The sequence below is a fragment of the Harpia harpyja genome, chromosome 3 (assembly GCF_026419915.1).
Source record: "Harpia harpyja isolate bHarHar1 chromosome 3, bHarHar1 primary haplotype, whole genome shotgun sequence".
NCBI classification, from domain to species: Eukaryota; Metazoa; Chordata; class Aves; order Accipitriformes; family Accipitridae; genus Harpia; species Harpia harpyja.
In genome coordinates, this window is record NC_068942.1 from 47,321,513 (window position 1) to 47,340,726 (window position 19,214).

At 35.0% G+C, this 19,214-nt stretch overlaps 1 protein-coding gene across 1 annotated transcript in view; it reads right to left on the reverse strand.

The window, feature by feature from the left end:
- RYR3 (ryanodine receptor 3) overlaps positions 1–19,214 on the reverse strand; it is a 252,124-nt gene that overhangs the window by 136,619 nt on the left and 96,291 nt on the right. The window contains exons 17-28 of the mRNA XM_052782467.1: positions 17,990–18,123; positions 17,112–17,353; positions 12,497–12,689; positions 9,123–9,339; positions 8,808–8,912; positions 7,174–7,277; positions 6,638–6,721; positions 4,750–4,909; positions 4,180–4,327; positions 3,027–3,232; positions 2,149–2,323; positions 278–486 (exon numbers count right to left, since the gene is read on the reverse strand). Coding sequence (XP_052638427.1) covers positions 278–486; positions 2,149–2,323; positions 3,027–3,232; positions 4,180–4,327; positions 4,750–4,909; positions 6,638–6,721; positions 7,174–7,277; positions 8,808–8,912; positions 9,123–9,339; positions 12,497–12,689; positions 17,112–17,353; positions 17,990–18,123 — 1,977 coding nt within the window. The remainder of the gene's footprint in view (positions 1–277; positions 487–2,148; positions 2,324–3,026; positions 3,233–4,179; positions 4,328–4,749; positions 4,910–6,637; positions 6,722–7,173; positions 7,278–8,807; positions 8,913–9,122; positions 9,340–12,496; positions 12,690–17,111; positions 17,354–17,989; positions 18,124–19,214) is intronic.

A 19,214-nucleotide genomic window follows, 5' to 3' on the forward strand; every position in this document is an offset into this window, starting at 1 on the left:
GTTCTAAGAAATCACAACTGATATGTTTCAAGTAGCTAACCGCAACAACATAAATTAGTAAGACGTATAATAGAACAGATAGGTATATCCATATGAATGGCAATACTACCATAAATGAAGTTGGAGATAGACAAGATCATCTGGAATTATCTAAGAGTGACTTAATAGATTTATATGGCAAACTATCTGATGACAGTAAGTATTAGTAAGGGTTTAATGTCTCAGCTTGTTAAACAAACAGTTGATAAACAGGTGTCTCCCTAACATGTAATGTTACCTCAATGTGAGGATGATTTTTTGGCACATTGACAAATGTTGGTAAGCGTTTACTAAACCACATAGCAACATCTCGGTTCATGTTGACAGCAAAAGGTTCAAAACCTTCTTGAAGGCCACACATTGTATAATACTTGAATGTACTGGCATCCATTCCAAGGTTCATACGACCAATCTGAGCTAGACCCAGTGCACAAATTGGAACAAAACCTAAGAAAATGATACAACAATAAGAACAAAAAAAACCAAGAGTAATTTATTTGGAGAACACAAGCATTCTATTTGGGATCCATCTAATGTGAACTAAACTTTAGCTCCTACACGTAATGCACATGAAGTGATGACATTAGCAAGGATTTAAAGCCACCTTAAATACTAATGTCTAAGTTCAATATAATTGCTACCAAAAACCCTGAGGACTTAGGCAATGAATGGACATTACACACACTATCTCATTTATTTAAACATTAAACCAGTTTAACAAGTGTTATTAGTAAGTAGTAGATTTGTGTGAAAAACAAACAAAAAATGTCAAGTCAAGAGGTAGTTTTGTGGACAATCAGATTTGAAAAACCAAGATTTACTCAAGTCAGTTATTCATTTATTAGAAGAATCAGTTATCTTCATCATTTTTAGACTAATAAACATGCCTTTATACAATGAATTGGACACTGGAAGACAACCTTGGCTAAATCAAAGTTGTCAACAAATATTAAGTAAGCTCTCTGAGGGCACTGAGGTTTCAAAAGGACTTTGAGATGAGGTTCAGATATCTCAGGACATCTGTTAAAAATTTAGTTTGTCACCAGTAGCTATAAATTTGTTGCCAACCTTCATCCCTCCATCATTCATGATGGACAAATACACACTTCTTTAATGCTGGCATTTTTTATGACAGAACTTTTTTGATCTCCATATACCTGTAGCAGCCAATAAATAGGGAATAAAGCTGTTGAATTATTTCTCCATCTCTCAAGAAACAGAAATTGGAGCAACTTCAGGGAAAAGCCAACAGTTCAACCTCTAAAGGAAAAAATTTCTCTCCTGCACTTCAACTTCAAGCCTTCAGAGGAGCTCTCTTAAGGCAGCCCCTCATTCTCTACCATTAGACAAACTGTATCAATGGTCAGATGAAAGTGGGACAGTGAGCAAGCGCAAAGTCTTCTGGCAATTACTAACAGGCATGAAGCTACTACTGATTGGAGGAGACATGCTTCCAGAGAAAATGTCAACTAAAAAATAAAAGAAAACTGTTTGAAAATATTCCCTGCCTCCTTCAATACAGTCATGTAGACACTATGGTTCAAAAAAGCGAAGGTTGAAAACAGAAGAGGAGAAATAGTCCAGGAAAACGAGAAATGCAGACAAGCTATGCATGGGACAGAGAAAAAAAAATTACAAATCAGACTCAATTTATGTTGCAAAGATTTGTTCTTTTGGTGCAGCCTCTCACCACATAGTACTCATTTTATCCTTCACAGACAAGAACATAATATGTATGCTCCAGTGGGATAATTGGAGACTATATTTTCAGCTTTTGGGAATTTTTCAAGGTGCTTACTATTACCACTTCTTCTTAATGCTGAAATTCAGTCCTGTGAGTAAGCCTAGCAAGGCTCGAAGAAAATTTACCCATTCTGCTGAAATCCCATTAGTATCTACTTGTGGTTAAAGGAAAAAAAGAAAATAAATTTGTGCCATCTAAGCGCTCTTAAAATATATTTTTATGAACTTAATGTGTAGCATAGCCTGAAGGTTTACGTCAGTGAAATATGATTTCTTAGCTCACTAAGCCATTATGACAGACTAGTTTTTCTGGGTTTTATTTTGTTTTGTGTTCTCATAACCATGTAACTATAAAAAGAAAATTACCACTTTCTATTCCAAAGTCAGCAAATGCAAGTTCTGAACCTTTACTGGTTATAAGCAACTCTCCATTCAGAGTAAAGATAATTGATTTGTCATCCAAGTTTATCATACAACCAACCACATCTCCTGGTTGCCAGCTTCGTCCAAAGAATCCACTGCCTTGATGCCAACGCTGGCCCTAAACAAAAAAAAAAGTAAACAAACACCGTGCTAAAATTAAAAAATGAAACACAAAATAAAGTAAAACAAATATTTCACCTTCCAGGATCTCAAAGTAATTTGCAAGCAGTACTGATGATGGCTTTTAAGTAATTAATTTAATTGTTATCTTAGTTATTTCACATAGAGAAACTAAGGCACCCTAACTTCAGTAATAAGCAAACAGCAATTTAGAAGCTGGATGATAACCACTGTTCAGTGGATTCCACTTCTCACATGCAGTGACATTATCATCCTTCTGGTCCTTTAGGAGTCAAGTTTGGGAAGAAAGAATGTGCAGAGAGCAGAAAAGACAGAAAAGGGAAAACAGAACTGTGGTTCTCTCTTCCAGTCATTGAAGAAACTTTGTTTTATTTTTTTAAAACACCACTTATAAAAAAAAAAGGAAGTGAATGCTGTATTTTGTTTATGCTTACGACAGACTTCTTTACTCAGTTGGGTATATCCTAGGAAGACAGATACAAACCAAGAGACCTTTGTTAGCGTAATTTCAATGACCAGAACCGAAATGCAGATACTATCCAGCATGAAACAGAGCTCAGAGATATCTTTATATGAATCAAAAACATTCCAGTAGCTGATCTGGAGTATACAGAGGAAAACTATACTATAGTTCTCTGCCTAGCCTGTTCATAGCTCAAAAAAGATAAAGATGTACTGACTTTGCTTCCTTCAAATACAAATGCTTGGTCATCAGCTCCCAACTCTATGTCAGGTCGACAGCCTGGCCTGGCCCAGCCAACACGCATATCTCCACCTGTCACAGCTTCAAATTCAAAGTACCACTTTCCAGACTTCACTGCATAAGACCGTTCTACTCTGAAAAATCGTATCTTGTCGATGCTGACTTTTTCCACTGTTTGGTCAGCTGTAAAAATAAACAGAGAAAAAAAACCCACCTTTTATAATTAGATTAAACTATAAATGCCACTGTTTAGCTTTTCATCTGTCCACAGCATTTTCTGTCTCTGAAAACAGCCATTATCTATCATTGCATGTTTAAGAACCTTCATAGTAAATGTTAAAAACGGAGGAATAGTAATCAGCATACAGAAGCTACCACATTCTAATTCTATACAGGATGACTGATTATCCGCTATTTGGAATCAGAATATTTCAAAGTATCACTCAACGTGGAGCCCCAAACACAAAACTGACTAGAGGAAACATCAGAAGTGTAAGATTACTACATGCAATACAATCCAATGCAATAACGCAGTATTACAATACAATAAAATACTTTCCTACACAAGTCAATACGTTTAGAACATTTAAAAAAAATTGCCAAACAAGTTTTGTTTCGGTTTAGATATTTGACAAAAAATTACAATGGTATAGTAAATATGAAGAAAAACTTCTGAACAAATTTCTGCTCCTGATTTCAATAAAAAAAAAAAATTACTGAATTTGGTGCACATCTTTGACTACTTCTTAAGAACTTAGTTTGAATTGAAGTAGTCAAACCTAATCTGCATACCATGGAAAAATATTCTTTTAAATGAATCCCATATTATGTTCTTTCTTTCATTATTTCCAAATGAAAACCAGTATGTCCACTCATACTCCAGATTTTCTCCAATCTAAAAATCATGGAAATTAGAATTATTGTATTAATTACAACCAATCTTTTAAAAATATCTAAGTAATATACAAGTCAATTACAAAGTATATTTGCATGTTTCATTAAAGTCCACTGCAAAAATACACTATTATTAATTCATGTCTTATGTTTTCTCTATCTATTTCAGTGTTTTATGTTTTTTTTCCCCAGCACTGAGGGAAAAAAAGGCCATGACTCTTATTGAAAGTACATACCTATCTCTTGGTCAGGTGGCTCAATACTATAACCATAGCCTGCAAATGTTCTAACAGCTTCACGGAGGCTATCTCTGTTTGATTTTTTGGTACGTTCATCTAATAATGCATATGGTACTAGCCGAGGATTACGTTTATTCTTAAGATCCTAAAAGGGGTTATAAAAAAGAACAAGAAGAAAATGGTGTTAAACATCACAAAGATATTATATAATGAGACAGAGTGTATTCTGAAATAATGTTAAGGTTACAGGAAAGAAACAATATTAATGAAGAACAGTTCCATGAATGCAAGCCCAATTGTTAATAATATTAAAAACCTAGACAAGAATAAAAGAGAAGTATGGAAATACATTCTCATAGATCCTGCAGCTGCAGCCATGCAGGTCTGACATCCTACTCAGACTTGCATGGGCAAGGCTTCTTTTCCTGCTCCCCACACCCTCTAACTTTTCCAGACATTACATGACATTAAGTATTTATCCTCTTATTTAACACTCCCAACGGATGTTCTAGAAGACAAAATCTCATGTTCTTTACTGATTCCAAATGCATCTAAAGAAGTCCTTACCTGCTGAATGCCATAGGTCCATCCTTGCTTTATTCTGTCTTTTGCCCAGACATTATGTGCATTTTCTGCTAGTTTGTCAACTAGAAATTCTTGAGAAGGTAACAATTTCACTTCAGAAAGATCAAGGGGGGCAGGTTTATATCCATTTGACATCATGTAACTGTAAGTCAACAAAGGAAAACAGAGTCAAGATACCCCACTGATGGTATTTAAAGTTTTCTATGTGGCATTCATAGGGTGAACCCCTTTGTCTCTCCACTTTTCAACCTCCCACTCTCCCATTTCTTTGCAAAAATCCTGCATTGCATTTGGTCATTGACTAGGATATAAATTGCATTCTAGCAAAGAGTCTCATTTTCCACATACTCGCGCCCTATCTAATTAAATGTGACCCAGATCTGTATGTGCATCCCTAAATGGTTGTTACAAAAACCCCAAATTGTTATTGAGTACTCTTTATATTTTTTTATATTTGTCATTTAAACCTTTCAAGTAATTTCTATTTTAAAGATCTGCATGATGACTTCTTATGAAATTATTTTTTACGCATTATTAAGTATGGTATTTTTTATAAACTAGTCTACAAAGATTGTGTTACCATTTTTCCAAGAGAAGAAAACATATTTTAACTATTGTTCTTCCCACCTTTTCATTGAATAATAAGTTTACTAGTTTTTTAGCAGTAGACACTACCCTCTCCAACCCTTCCACATAATATAAAGACTAATCTGCTGGTTTAGATATATGCAGACTCCCTCTTGCTCAAATCAGATCATTCCCATTTGTTAGGATGATTCATGTAGGCACTAGATATTTTAACAAGAGTCAGAAACTAAGATTTATTTGTTCTGTTATTGAAGACAATAGTATCAAAACAGTATTATGATAGACTGCCTGCAGTATGACCCTTGGGAAAGGTTCTTTTTTTCCTTTTTTTAATTAATGCCATCAACTGGATGAAGATTACCATCTCCCGTATCATAAAACTATTTATTTTATTGCTCTCTTTAGAAACCTAACATTGCTTCTCATGGATAAAGCTGTTTCAGGAAGAAAGACATCTAGTGGGTTGATAAACTGATGTGAAATGGCAAGTATCCAAATCACTGTTTCTGTCTTCAAGTTTTGTTGCAGGACAGGGCTTTAATCTGTCCCAGGAGGACTACAGAATCCCCACAGGCTAAAATACAGGTGTAATCTTTGATTAATCTTTGCCACTTTTGGCATGATTACTACTGATGACTTAAAGATGTCTACATAAAAAAAGATCATTCAACTATTTTAGTTCCGACTGCAATAGTTTAGCTACCAAATAAAAATTATAGCAAAAACCCCATTGTATTTTATGCAATAATCTACATACGTGCAACATTATAAGAAGAGTAATTTTCTGGTTTTTTTTCTTCTTTAAAGAAATGCATTAATAATGTCTCTGGAAATGTGTGTATGTTTAACAAACCTTTTCTTGGAGGGGAGGGAAAGAGAGGTGCAAATTAAAACAGGAGTTGTGGGAAAATGGTATATCCTCTTTCAAGCAGATCAATTTACCATCATACGCATATACTGTTCTTTGCTACCAATAGAAAACCACTGAAATGTTGCTTTTAACTTTGGAGTATGTATTCTAAGATCATGTAACACAGATATAATTGCATTTGGTTTAAGTATGTGACTATCTGGGTGTCTGTGAATCACTCCACAAGGTGATGCAATGCAGCAGTATTCAGTCAACCCTCCTCACAGGCAAGGTGACCAACCATGTGCTCTGTAAGTCTGTAGTGAGTATGGGGTTCACATCAAGTATTTTTTAAGTTACCTTGAAATATTTTTGTTTAATTAATACCCTGTAGTTACAAATAATATATAGCAGTTATCATAAGGTACTTACTTTTTAGGAAGTTTGACTTTTTTAAGATCTTCCTCAGCTGCTGGATGAGCATGAACAATGTGACATCCAAGGGCCAAAAGGGTTCTGCCAACATAAAAAAATGGCAGTAGTGAAACACAACATTATATTGCTCACCCATTTTATAAATTTCTTTCGGTTTTAGTATAAATACACAGAACTAATGACATTTAAAAAACAGGGAAGTAATTCAAAATAATGACATTTCAAACCCCAAATATTTTAACATCAAAAATAATAAATAAAACCTTCAAAGTCTAAAAAGGTACAAATCTGTGGCTTGAAAATTATGCCACTTTATTAAAACCAACAGGATTTGGTGTTGTTTTTTCCTTTGCATCTCTGTAGAGACAAGGTTTTTCTAAATCGCTCTGAATGTGTTCCTGGAACTTTTAGCAAAGTTCGCAGAACACACTTCGAATGAGATATTCTAATGTATTTATATCTTACAACAGTATGAAGTGCTTGAATAAAAATTTTAAAACACCACTTTATTTTCTTTTAAATGTAAAGCTCACTTGAGGGTTTCAGTTGACATTTGTAGATTATAATTCTTCTCTGTCTCAGGTAGTTTTGAGAATTCCACAAGACAAGGATGATGCCTTTTATTATCATCTCGTATCTGCAACAAAGCAACAGAACAGAGTACTTCCTGATACCAGATTCAAGCCAGAGTCAGAGCAAAAAAACAGTTAATTCTCTGCAATAATGAAGACATTGTAAACAATACCAATTATCTTTGCTCAATGACACTCTTCTTTATATAAATGAACTTTCCCATAATTCATTTATAATGCACACAGTAAGTACTCCTCCATAACCAACAAAATCAGAAGAAACATAGCTATTTCATGTGTTCTGCATAAACACATGAAACACTAGAAAGCAAGCCTGTAAACTCAATGCACATTTCTGCTGAACGCCTGAGCAATATATGCTCAATAGAGCACAATCTGATCTATTGTACACATTCTGATTCAAAAACCTTAAAGAATCATTTCGTAATGTTTTCCAAATTCTACTGGAATAATAAAGCAGAACATTCTTTTTCTGATATTGACATAAGTCTTTGAATACTTACCTGACTCTTAATTAAACAAGCTCTTTCACTCAATGCCAAGCGCTTCTATCCTGACGGCAACTAAGAGTTATGATGTTTCACATAGAAAAAAATTTTTCAATTGCCAAAGCTCACAAACATTAAAAAGGTTAGTAAAGCCCAGAATTTCAATAGCAATGACATTTTAGCAGATAGTATGATAGAGTTATTGAAGAAAAAGGTAAATCAAGTCCATAAGTAAAGCCAGCAGAAGGCAAGAGAAGGAAAAAGATTCTTCTGAGGCAGGATACAGTTGTGATGGGCACATGGAGGACTACCCCAGTAAATGTGAATTTGAGAAGAAGATGAAATAATCTAAATTCAAGGCAGAATACAGTCTTCAGAATTTTATATTACTAGGGGAAGGTACCAATTTTAATATAATTGTTGAATTTAATATAACATTCTGAATATAATATTCTTGTCCTACCCTTTTAACTGTTTTTCATTTGGTGACATCCACTGAGCAGGGAATGCCTTGTCACATGCATTTAAATACTATTGACCAGATGGCCTTACTCTCTTCAAGCTGTTAGGTTATACCACATTATAAGGGATCATTATAACGATAAGTTTTAAATGTAACTAATTAAATAAAAAAACCTGAGCTTTGAGGAATTTAAATGTTTACAAAAGTCACCAAAACCCTGTCCCCATTACCAACAGAAGCAAATTTCCACAATGGACTTTCTGCTTGTTATGTCTTTGATCCGCAACACTACAGTAACAAAAGAGTTAGGTAAGGGGTTACTCACTATCGGTATGATTTTCAGTAGAATTCCATCTTGGTATAGCTAGTATGTTTCTCAATTAAGATATTTTTTCAAATGGTTAATTACTTAGAGTCCTAAAATATGTACCTTATTTATATTCCAAATTTGCCTTGTAATCAGTAGTTAATATCACTGTCTCCTGCCAGCTTACATGTCATCTATTGTTAGTAATGTATAAACCACCATCAAATACTCTGTTCAACTTCCAAGTCCAGGTTTTCCGGTAGAAGACTTAACCTAATATAAGTGACTGTACCCAGACAGGTCATTCAAAACATACCTTGCCATATGTCCAGCCCAGTTCTATTTTATTCATTCCCCACAGTTCATGGATATTTTCAGCTAGTTTGTCCCTGATCTTTTCAAGGTGAAAAGGAAGAGCAATCTAAGAAAAGAGCATAACAATTCCACAAATAAGAAAAGGTTCCAGTTACCACACCTTGTAGATCCAAGATCATCTAGTTCAGTTAAATACACCACAACACACAAATGATTAATTGCTAAGAAAGCTGGCAAGCTAGCTTAGTTTTTATATTGCGAATTTAAATGTTGTTAAGCCATATTTTACAATCCCATTATTGCATACTTAACATACCTGACTAGTGTCTATCGGACAAGGGATAAAGGAAGCTTGGGAGAGGAATTGTGTTGTACCCAGCAAATCCCTCACTCCATCAGAATCTCTCTTATATTCCTTCACTGGTTCCAGTTTCATCTTCTCTTTTGGAAGCAATGCTTCGTAACAGGGAGCATAGCCAGCAGGAGGCAGAAATTTAAACTCTCCGTGACGTCCACCCAGTAAGAAACGAACTCTGCAATTTTCAATGAAGAAATTATACTCTTAAATAGCCAGCATATACTAACATTATAAAAAAATAATTTAGAAACTTAAACATTTATTTGAATAGCATTTACAAAAATGCAGGTGTATTTCATGCTTTGATAAACACCAAAAAGTTACCAAGCATTCATAGTAGCAGATACTATCAATAACATCATCACCTACCCACTATTTTTTGAAAATTTGTTTTGGCCAAAGCAAAAATAATTATTCAATGCAGCAGCATATTTAAAAAAAAAAAAAAAGTTTCTTACTTAGAATCAAATGGTTGTAAACTATGAAATTTTAAATGCATTTAAATTATGTGGAAACACAAATCTAATTTAAATTGGATTGTTACTCTAAAAGATCCCATAGGGACTATTTATATACTACTTAAAAGTTTTAAAGCAACTTCTCAGTGCACTCATGCAGGAAGTTGACACACGAGGAAAAAAACCAGAGGGTATGGTAAAAAAACCCTACTATGATCATAATACATAAATCAAGCAAACAAAATTATACCCAGTACTACAACTGGGAATGAGTTTCAGAAGCGTAACTAAGATTCCCATTAAACCCCTAAAGTTTTCTGTTTCTCCTCAGATATATATGTTTCATGCAAATTTAAGAGTATACAAGGAAAAACAACAAAGAAACTATCCAACTTCATACTTCATGGTCCTCATGTAGGCAAACTCTAGAGGCCTACACAGAAAATTAAAAACAAATGTTGTCTCTAGGAAATAGCCCATATATTTGTATTGATGGGGTGACCAGAAGCCTCTACCACTTTTTACTTACACTTCTAGAAATACTAGAACTATCAGATCAACATATTTCATTGATAGTGAGAGACATTAATAATATAAGAGGAGAAAAATTAAGACACACAAGTTTTCTCAAACAGGATGTACATAAGCACAAGTCACAAATATCTGAAACAGCTCAATGTCCACAAGAAATACATTATTATTGATTACTTCTATTAAGGTTGAACTTTCTAATTTCATTTTAAAAATACATTGTTTGAAATATTTGAATGTTCCCAAGGCAGCTAAATATTTGAGATGACAACTTTGAGCTTAGACCTCTCTTTATGGCAAGCCCCCACACAGATAAAATACTTTAAAAATAAAAAGGAGGTCAATATTATTTTAAGACCTAGAAGACTAACTTCCTAAACAGACAAAAGTCAAAGAAAATTGAAATGAAAAAACTCTCATGCAATTCTTCCCTCGCTGACCACACCCCAGTAAATACCTCCTTGCTTCCTGCCAACTTGGTCAACTTTTCCAAGTTGTAGCAAACCATTCAATCTCATTGATCTTTATGATGTTCTCATTCCTTCTGAGGCCTGTTTTCTCCCTGCTCTTCACTGCAGTATCTAAACTTCCACACCAGCTATATCCTCCTACAGCTGCACACTCTCTTTTAAAAACCTAAACACTCCAAGAAGCTGTGGCTTTCTGTCTCATTTTAAAATAAATGTTCAGACCTTTCGATTACTCTCAGAATCAGAGACTGAGAAAGTCACAGAAAGCAGAAAAAAAGCAGATAAGCCACAACAGAAGTAGAAACATAAAGGGTTTGTGCCCAGTGCAGAACACTCTCCTCCAATCATGAACTCAGGATTCCCATGTAATAACATTTCTCTGATATTAACAGACACAGAAGATGACATATAACCTGCTACTGTCATCAGCTATGATTAACTACAAGAGAAAATGCTCTCACAAAATACACAAACAACATCAAATAAGGATCAAGAAAAATAATTACACGAATTTAATTTTCTTACAGGAAAAAGTAATGAATGTTCTCAAAAGCTCTTGTACTAATGCAGCTACATAGCAGGGTCACTCCCCGGGAATAAATGAAAATTGATTTGTTACTCCTTCCCAGGCCTCCTTTATGCTGTTTTGTCTCTGTTAGTATTCTCACCTGGGAGGTTCTCTTAAGCATGAGATGTTCAAAGTATTTATGTATTGATCACAGAAGGAAAAGCCCACAGAGAACTAGTTATCTGATTTACTTCACCTCAGAGAAACAAAGATTTCTTTTTTCTTAATTGTTAAATGTATGGACCATTTATAAGCTGAGCTTTCTTACACTTATGAAAGCTATATACTGTCTATTTGGGCCATACCAAACCTTCATTTCTCAAAAATTACCATGTAGAAGAGAAATCCCCCTTTAGATAAAAGCCAGCCCTTTGCATCTTTTCACTCCTTCACCACAATCTCTTACTCCACTCCTGATTGTTTCTTCTAAGCTTGGCATCTAGACCATCAGTATTTTTTCATAGTGAAAAATTTTTATAACTTATCCATATTTTATGCAGAACTCATGCTCAACCTACAAAAGACAGAAAAATCCCAACCTTTCTTACTGAAGAATTCTCCTTAATTATCTTTCTATCTTTCCTTCCTAAAGTTGTTGCCTGTCAATACCAGGAATAAAGATGCTCTAAGATGAACTGGACAGAAATTGGTCAGGTTATAACAGTGCAAGAGCTAGTCTTTTGTTGTTGTGTCAGCTTTGTAATGTTAACACAAGTATTTTGGCCACTGAAGTAGACTGACTTTTGCAGAAGATTTTCTGAATGAATTAAAGGTGAGATAACAACAGAAGCCTGAAAATGGTAAGTTCGAATCTCAGTATTTTAGCTACAAAACAGGTAAGGAATGGGCAATATTAGTAATGATATTCCAAAACTGCTTCTCGTCAGTTCTTTGTGTTTCCTATTGTGAACATAATAGCAATTTTCATGATGATTTAGGTTTTTTACTTCCTGCTGAGAAAGCCAGTGAGAATTTTAATTAGTGCCAAATGTGATGCTATGTTTCTAATGTGCTTTTTTTTCACTGATAATTGGAATCGGACAAAATTAATTTCCCCTAGGTCACCAAATACCCATAAAATAATAATTCTCAGACACTGTGACTTGGTCAAATTGCTAACAGGGTCACATTTCACCCTGAAGTGAAATCATCACTAAACAAATCAGTACTTTCCTGCCTCCCTCCCTCCCACTTGCTGGTTGGGCAGAACTGAAACAACAAAACAGAACAAATCATACAGGCATTTGGACAATATTTTGTGTGACAGGACAGCAAAGAGAACAATTAAAATCAAGTTGTACTTACTTTACACCTGCTGATAAGCTTACAACAGGGAAGAAAAACCCTTCTGTACTGAAGTTCTCAAACATTCCTTGTACAGGTTGTCCATTAATGCGGAATGAAATGCTGGGTACACCTAAATCCAAGCAGCAGCTAACCACATCATCAGATGCTAATAAATGCTGATTGACAGATGCCACAGCTCTGGGAACTCGACCTAGGATGAAAGTATTCAGTAATCAGAAGCTTTAAGCAGACTCTCACAGGTTTAACAATGAAATTATTTCCTCAAAAACACCATCAAGTTTTTTGTTCATAGTCATGAAGACATGATCTTGCCCTTGAATGGTTCTACTTTTAGAGACAGTGAGTCAACTTTCTTCAAATTGATACATGGCAGGAAAGTGCATAAACTGAGAAAATCACTTGAGACCTCTGACACTGTTTGCAAGACAGAACATGCTCAGCTGAAATCACTCAAGTTCACACTTGTTGTGGTTCAACCCCAGCCAGCAACTAAGCACCACGCAGCTGCTCACTCACTCCTCCCCCACCCAGTGGGATGGGGGAGAAAATCAGGAAAAGAAGTAAAACTCGTGGGTTGAGATAAGAATAGTTTAATAGAACACAAAAGAAGAAACTAATAGTGATAACACTAATAAAAGGACAGCAGAATAATAAAAGGATTGGAATATACAAGTGATGCACAGTGCAATTGCTCACCACCCACTGATCGACACCCAGTTAGTCCCTGAGCAGCGATTTCACCCTGCCCCCCCCCCACTTCCCCCCAGCTTCTATACTAGATGTGACATCACATGGCATGGAATACCCCATTGGCCACTTTGGGTCAGCTGCCCTGGCTGTGTCCTGTGCCAACTTCTTGTGCCCCTCCAGCTTTCTTGCTGGCTGGGCATGAGAAGCTGAAAAATCCTTGACTTTAGACTAAACATTACTTAGCAACAACTGAAAACATCAGTGTTATCAACATTCTTGCATACTGAACTCAAAACATAGCACTGTACCAGCTACTAGGAAGACAGTTAACTCTATCCCAGCTGAAACCAGGACAACACTGTAGCCTGATGCAAGAGTACTGAGGCACAGTAAATGATGCCCTCTTTATAAAAAGCTATACATTGATTTTTTTTTTTCTTTAGTTATTTGTGAAATACCAGATTCACATATCTCTGAATATTCAGTGGTGAGACACGGGAACAGGTTCCATAGAGAAGTTGTGGATGCCCTGTCATTGGAAGTGTTCAAGGCCAGGTTGGATGGGGTTTTGAGCATCCTGGTCTAGTGAAAGATGTCCCTGCCCATGGCAGGGGGGTTGGACTAGATGATCTTTAAAGGTCCCTTCCAACCCAAACCATTCTATGATTCTATAATTCTACTGGAGCTGTGTTTATGACCAATATCCAGGTTTACAGTATCAAGAGGTGGAATGGTATACTGAGTTATCAAAAAACGGATCAAGAATTTAATGGGCCAGGTTTTCTTTATCAACTACAGCCATACAGTAAACAGAGGGAGCTTTTCCCTACCTGGGAAGGTGGAATCTTACAGCCATGCACAGGACTCAGCAATTATAATAACAATTAACTCGAGATAATATATCTGAAGTAATCTAACTATACACATTCACAGGTAACTGCAGGTTTTCAGTCGTACTTGAGTATCTGAGTATATTTTTAGCCAAGGAATATCTCTTCAGAATTCCTTTCGAAACAGCTCCCTTGAAAACATTGTATTTTAACTGTAGAGCAAGACTAATTAAGCAGTTAAGTACTATTCCAAATTACTGTGTTTGGAACTTCTTAAGAAAAAGTCAAGTCAGCTGTTCAGGACAGTTTAAGTACTCTGAGTTTTCCCTTACTGCAGGAGATGAGATTTAAGAGACTTTCCAGCACTATATTTCTGAGGTTCAGTTAGTGTTTAATTTTGTATTAATGATTTATTCAGCCATTTCTAATGGAGTATATTAGAGACGTCTCCCAGCCTACTCCCCAAAATCATTATTTCTGTCATTTGAGAATTGTTCAGTAGTGCTGAAAAAAAGTATTGAATTATGTGTGTGCACGCACACACACAGATATTTTAGATACAAAATCCTATGCTGGAACAATGCTAGTAGAATTGAAAAGTCAAACACACCCAAATAAGTAAATGTTAGAATTAAGGCCATAAAATCAAATTCAGCGTACTTATGTATGCTGTATTTACCACACACCTTTTAACTGCATGGGCCCACACTATTCTTTTCTGAACAATTAAAGAGTACTTAGCTGTATATAGCATTTCAAGGCACAAAGAAATATTGGGAAATTAATGATTTTTAATACATGCCTTGAATAGCGTATCATAAATAAAGCACAAGCTACAAATTGAACAAGCTAAAAAATAACCATCATTTACTGTGTATGCAAGAAACAACTGGAAGGAAAAAGAACATGTTACTTCATAATTAAAGACTGTACACACAAGGACTGAAATAATGTCTTTTTTTTTCCCCCAAACTTCTGAATGCTCATGGATGGCTACACACTCAAGAAACAAAACTATTAAATTAAGACAAATCTATAGAGTGTGCTGATACTGAAGTCTTTTTTAAGTCTTCTGAACAAATTTTAAAAGACTTCTACAGGAAACATAGAAAGCTAAATTCCTGGTGAAACAAATTGTTACAAAATTTCCTTTACAACAAAATGTTACATTCCCAACTCAATGTTTCAACATTTCAGAGAAGAGGTGGCCCAAACTGACTGACTGGAAAAAAATGTCCACATCTCATTCTGGAAAATGAAATCAGTTTTCATCTCAATTCTATCTTGAGGCAGAGACCCAGTCAATAAAATTTGCTCTCAAACAATTTATGATTAACAAAGGTATAAGCCAGAGAAAACACAATTTTAGACCATATTAATACAGTGTTAATAAAAGGTGATCCTCCAGTTTCATCTATATTCTTAACAAAATCTTCTATGTGAACGAAAGACCTTTACCAATTAAGATAGATTGTTACACGTTTTAGGTACAAAACCTAATTGCCAGAGCTCTGTTTTAAATATTTATGTAAGTAGAATACATATGTAAAATCTTCTAGAAATTTTAGCAACTGTTTCACTTCCTACTGCTTTTCTATCTCCTTTCATTACTTATTGATAGTTCAATTAAGAATGGTGTTACAAAGATACCAGATGATGTAATTAAGGGTATGCAACTAATTACCTGAATATTTTCTTATTTTATAGCCTTATGCATTATTTCTTCTCTGAAATGTTCCTTATTTAGAGAGTATTTAGGAACTTTAAGAAAGCAAAACCAACCATCAGCATCTCCTTTGTTGCCATTTGATTCTTACAATTAGCCAATAGCACTCTGCTGGTTGTTTCTATAGAAACATACATTGACACAGTCAAAAGGTATTCTGCTGTGACAAACCTGTCTTTTTATAAAAAGTATATTCTAGTTCCCTCTCCCTGGATATAGTACTGGGGGAGGGATAACCACACAAAAGCCAACAGCCTTGCTCGTAGCTCCAAAGCCACTTTCCAGCTATGTGCTCCAAAGGGCTCTCACTAGTCCCTCTCCAAAGCATCCTAATCAGATTCTTGTTTTCTCCTTTTTCCTCAGTGGTTACGCTTTATAACACACTCATTATTACAAAAATTATTTGAACTGCAACACTACAAATGAGCCCTCCTGTAAATTCCTTTTACTCTTCTAGAGCTTTTACTCAAATCTACTTTTGACTGCATGGGTGGTGACTTCCACTTTTTCCTTAACTCTGCCCACTAACATCTTCAACTTGCTTGAACAAAGAATGGCAAATAAGACCACAAGTTTACCCTCACTGATCTTCAAGTGACCACAAAATATACATTTGTTGGCATCCATTAACGCCCTTCTTTATAAATTGCAAGTGTAACCACTTCACTGCAGTACTAATTGAGAGTCTCCTAGATTACTACACACATTAAGAAGCATTCCTAGAAAAGCTCCATTTTTTTCTGTTAAGCCTATTTTAGATAATAACATGAAAAATATTTACTCAAACAGCACAGCAACTACAGGTTTTCAGTTTGATATTACACCACAGAAATTTATGTTCTAAAAACAACTGAAGTTGGTAGTAACGTAGCAATTCTTATTTCTAATTGCCACAATTACCTTTTGATGAATTTGATGAAACTATTTCTCAAAATTTAAATTAAATTTACCAAATCTATCAATAGGTGTGAGGATGATAATGTAATTTTACTTCAACTGTAGATACAAAGTGAAAGAATAATGCAAATGTAGATCCATATACAATGAACTTGTCTGAGATCAATACATCCATTTGTTTTTGAACAGATAGACTTAAGTCAGTATTGATCTAGATCTGGAAAATGCCATTTTTTGATCAAAATCATGAAAATAGAAGCTATCTGCTAAAAAGCGTAATTGGTATAATTCAATATTGACTAAAATCTCAAACAAGAAGCCTGATCTGAAATTCTAAGTAACTTCATGGTATCCAGGAATCCTGAATGTACCTCACTATAAAACAGCATGCTACATACACACAGGTACTGAAAGTAAAGGTAGGTAACTCCTAAATGTAAGAATAAGGGGAAGTAAACAAAGTACTTACCAGACCACAGATGAAGGCCATCAAAACCATAAGAGTACAGGTCATCACCAACACCATTGCCTCCCCATCCTTCTCCACCTCCAGGATAGGGGGCATAACCTGAAGTAGAGGCCCATCCAACTCGTAAATGGGTGGGTTCTGCCGTCAAGAATGGATCAACCTGATCAATTATTAACTCAAAGTACCACTTCTTGTATTGTGCAGAGCCCTCAGCAACACCCAAAAATATGTTTGGTCTTATGCTAAGAAAGAAAATGTAAGCCAGTTAGCGTAAACATAAAACGTGACATATGAGTTATATTCCTGTAAAACAATCAAATTCACTTTGCAAATATGGTAAGAGTGTAGATGTCCACATTTTGCTTATAATATTTAAAATAGTGACCCATTTTATGACTTTATAAGACTGCTGTAGAATCGTCTTCTAAAGTATAGGTTCCATGCTTTGAAAAACTGATAGTCGAAAGAGGAGTAACAAGATCATTTCCCAAAATCAAAAAAACAGGAGTGAAGTTGCCAGGAAATCAAATCCGTCTTAAAACACACAAGTAGTTCACAGTATGTTTACATACTCTGTAATAATTCTTAGGTAAAGCCATGCTCTGTTTTGAATGAGAAACAAGCAACTTTCATCCTTCCATTTCAGAACAGATTACTATTAATTAGCAATTTCTATTTGAGCAGTTTCCATTACAATTGCTGTATTGCTAGTAAAAATGGGTTTTTCAGAAGTTAATACATAAATACTTCCTTAAGTGTGTGTGTCAATATTGAAAGCTGTGGAACATCTCTTAGGTTACAGTAGTTTCTTCAATTAATTATTGAAGATATCTAAGTTCCATTTTTTTCTAATATAACAATAAAACATGTCACTATACCTTGTCACATCATTAATCAAACGTGTTTGCAAGAGTAAGTCTCTTCTAGGCAGTAGATTGTCACAGATCAAATTTTGATTGGCACGAACTGCAACTCCATTACAGACACAGAGAGAGCAAAGCACATCAAGAACCTCAAAAAAAAACCAAACCCAAAAAACAAAAAACCAGAAGAAAGTCAGGTAAAGGCAGCTGCATATATGATTACTCAGTTGTTAGCTTAATTTACATTCAGAATAGACCTAAAGGAAGGAATGTAATACATATTATCATTATTGTTTTCTAAATACTTTTCACATATATTGACTAAGTGTAGTCTGTACTACTGATAGAGGATATCAAACATTCATGGAACACAAATTCAGAACGCAGGGTTTCAAAAATACCTCAAAAAAACATCCTTTGAGATTCCTTATTCTCACTTCAATTAGAAAAAAGCAAAGCTAGAACAGCGGTATGTCAACTCTTTACAATTTTTTTTAATTAAATCTCATTAAAACTTTGAAATGTAAAATTAAATTCTTTGAGAAATTTACTGCAGCCCAAGAAACTTTCTGAGCAAAATTAGTGGACAATTCTCAACTGCAATTCTCAGACTTTTTATGATTCGGTTCTGAAAGCATGTTCTCAATATGTGAAGTGATCCAATTATTTTTTAAATGAAAAACATTTAAAAGAATTCACTATAAAACAAAACAGAGTTTCAGAAAGATCTTATTCTAAAATTTCAGCTTCTTTTTTTTTGGTCATAGTCTGAAAAGGGAAAGAGATTGACATAATTCTCCCACAGATTACTGGAGCAAAAGGTTTTGGAAGAGAGAACACAGCAACATAGCGTTGTTTAATGCTAAGGGACAGAGCTGCACACTTTTGCGCAAAACAGAGAAGCTTAAAGATGCACTTGAGCTCTGACAAGCAATCATTGAGCAATGAGCCCAAATGGTCTAAACTCTTAGAGAGCATCTCCAAGACAAAGAACCATCTTCATACTGTTGATTACCATTTTGGAAAGTAGTGTACAACACAAGGAGCAGCAGAACAGAACATTTATTTTAGCCACTCCTGTTCTCTGCCCAGTAGGTTAGCACAAAACCACCCTCAACATCAGTTTAAGCTAATATATCGTGAACTTTGCTATGTCCCAGCCTGTGCATTTTCCTTTCTACCATCTCTGTTATTAGGCAGAAACCTCTAACAGAAGGGTAGAGGTAGTAACTTAAATAAC